The 1,664-nt window shown below is 58.4% G+C and overlaps 1 protein-coding gene across 1 annotated transcript in view; it reads right to left on the minus strand.

The window, feature by feature from the left end:
* The window catches only part of LOC103257216 (solute carrier family 23 member 1), a 17,147-nt gene extending 16,351 nt beyond the window's left edge, over nucleotides 1–796 (minus strand). Inside the window, exon 1 of the mRNA XM_021710794.1 lies at nucleotides 605–796. Coding sequence (XP_021566469.1) covers nucleotides 605–686 — 82 coding nt within the window. The 5' untranslated portion in view covers nucleotides 687–796. The remainder of the gene's footprint in view (nucleotides 1–604) is intronic.
* Nucleotides 797–1,664: the final 868 nt, after the last annotated feature.

Here is a 1,664-nt window from a genome sequence, read left to right on the forward strand (position 1 = left end):
CAAAAAAAAAAAAAAAAAAGAAAGAAAGAAAGAATTCTGGTTGGGCGCAGTAGCTCACGCCTGTAATTCCAGCATTTTGGGAGGCTGAGGCAGGAAGATTGCTTGAGCCCAGGAATTGGAGACCAGCCTAGGCAACATGGCAAGACCTCATTTCTACAAAAAAATTTTTTTTTAATTAGCCAGGCATCGTGGTGCGTGCCTGTAGTCCCAGACACTCGGTGGGCTGAGGCAGAAGGATTGCTTAAGCCCAGAAGGTAGAGGCTGCGATGAGCTGGGATCCTGCTACCGCACTCCAACCTGGGTGACAGAGTGAGACCCTGTCTCAAAAAAAAAAAGAATTCCGAGACATTAGCATTAGACTAAGCGTGGGGTCTGTCTAAGCACTGGGCCCTGTGTGACTGCCTGTCACACAGCCGGGGAAGCCAGCCCTGTGCCCAGCCTGTCTCCCCTCCCAGCAGGCCCAGCCCAGCCTGGCCCTGGGGCCCAACAGTTGGCAGAGGGGGAGATGGGACTCAGGACCCTCAGCCGGTGGAGGCTGGGCCTGAGGTCCCCGCTCTGCTCCCCTCTGGGCTGCCCCAGCCCCAGCACTCTCGGGCCCACCTACTTGTGGGTTGCTGTGTCCATGGCCAGGCCCTACGTGAAGGGCCCATGGGTAGCACCGATCTCCAGCTGGGCAGCAGCTTCATGCCACAGACCTGAATCCGGCTGCCTGTCCGACCTCCAGCCTGCTCCTCTGTCCGCCTATCCTCTCCCCTCCCTCTGGGTTCTTGCTCCCAGGTTCCCAAAGTCGTTGGACCAGTTTGAAGCCTCTGCAGCTCCTCAGCCCTTCCCTCCCCACCCTTCTCTCCAGTCCTGCCGGGGGGGCTGTGGAGACAGAGCCCCACCCTCTGCAGACATAGCTCCCTGTGGACATTCACTTCAACCCAAACCGCACAATACACGCAGTCAAGGTGGAGGGGTTGCTCATGGCCGCCGACATACTGTCGCACAAATGGACGCACACACCCAGGTCTGCTGCAGAGTCTCTCTAAGTCATGCCATGGAAACACAGGGCTACACAGGACTACATCTCAGGGCTCCATTCCACACCTGACACTACTGATGGCCCAGCCACTTCCTGGGGCCTGGCTCTCCTCCTGGCATGCTCTAGGGATGCTCTCCTGGGGTGAGGGTTAGGGAAGAAGGTGCCTCAAGCAGGTCCTGGGACAGGGGAAGGATGGAGAGGGCTGGGGCTCCAGTGCCGCTCCCAGGGTGCTGGAGAGGTCAGAGCCTGCCTGGGCACCTTCCTTCTCCAGCAGCTGACCTTCCCCCACCCCCAGAGTTCGTATCCCCTCCCGGCCCTGCCAACAACACTCAGCCTGGGACTTGGCCTGGGCCTCCTTTGTTGTCTAAGCCTGGTTTTCTCCATCTGTCAAATGGGGATTAGAGTGTCTTCCTATACATGGCTCCTGTGTGAAACAGAAATGTAAAAATGGGGATTAGAGCTGGGCTCAGTGGCTCAGCCTGTAATCCTGCGCTTTGGGAGGCTGAGGTGAGTGGATTGCCTGAGCCCGCGGGCTCGAGACCCGCCTGGGCAACTTGGCGAGACCTCGTCTCCACAACAAATCAAAAAATCAGCCGGGCGTGGTAGCGCGCGCCTGTAGTTCCGGCTACTCGGGAGGCTG

The sequence above is a fragment of the Carlito syrichta genome, unplaced genomic scaffold (genome assembly GCF_000164805.1).
Source record: "Carlito syrichta isolate Samal-C Ts95f unplaced genomic scaffold, Tarsius_syrichta-2.0.1 Scaffold80101, whole genome shotgun sequence".
In the NCBI taxonomy this organism is placed as follows: domain Eukaryota; kingdom Metazoa; phylum Chordata; class Mammalia; order Primates; family Tarsiidae; genus Carlito; species Carlito syrichta.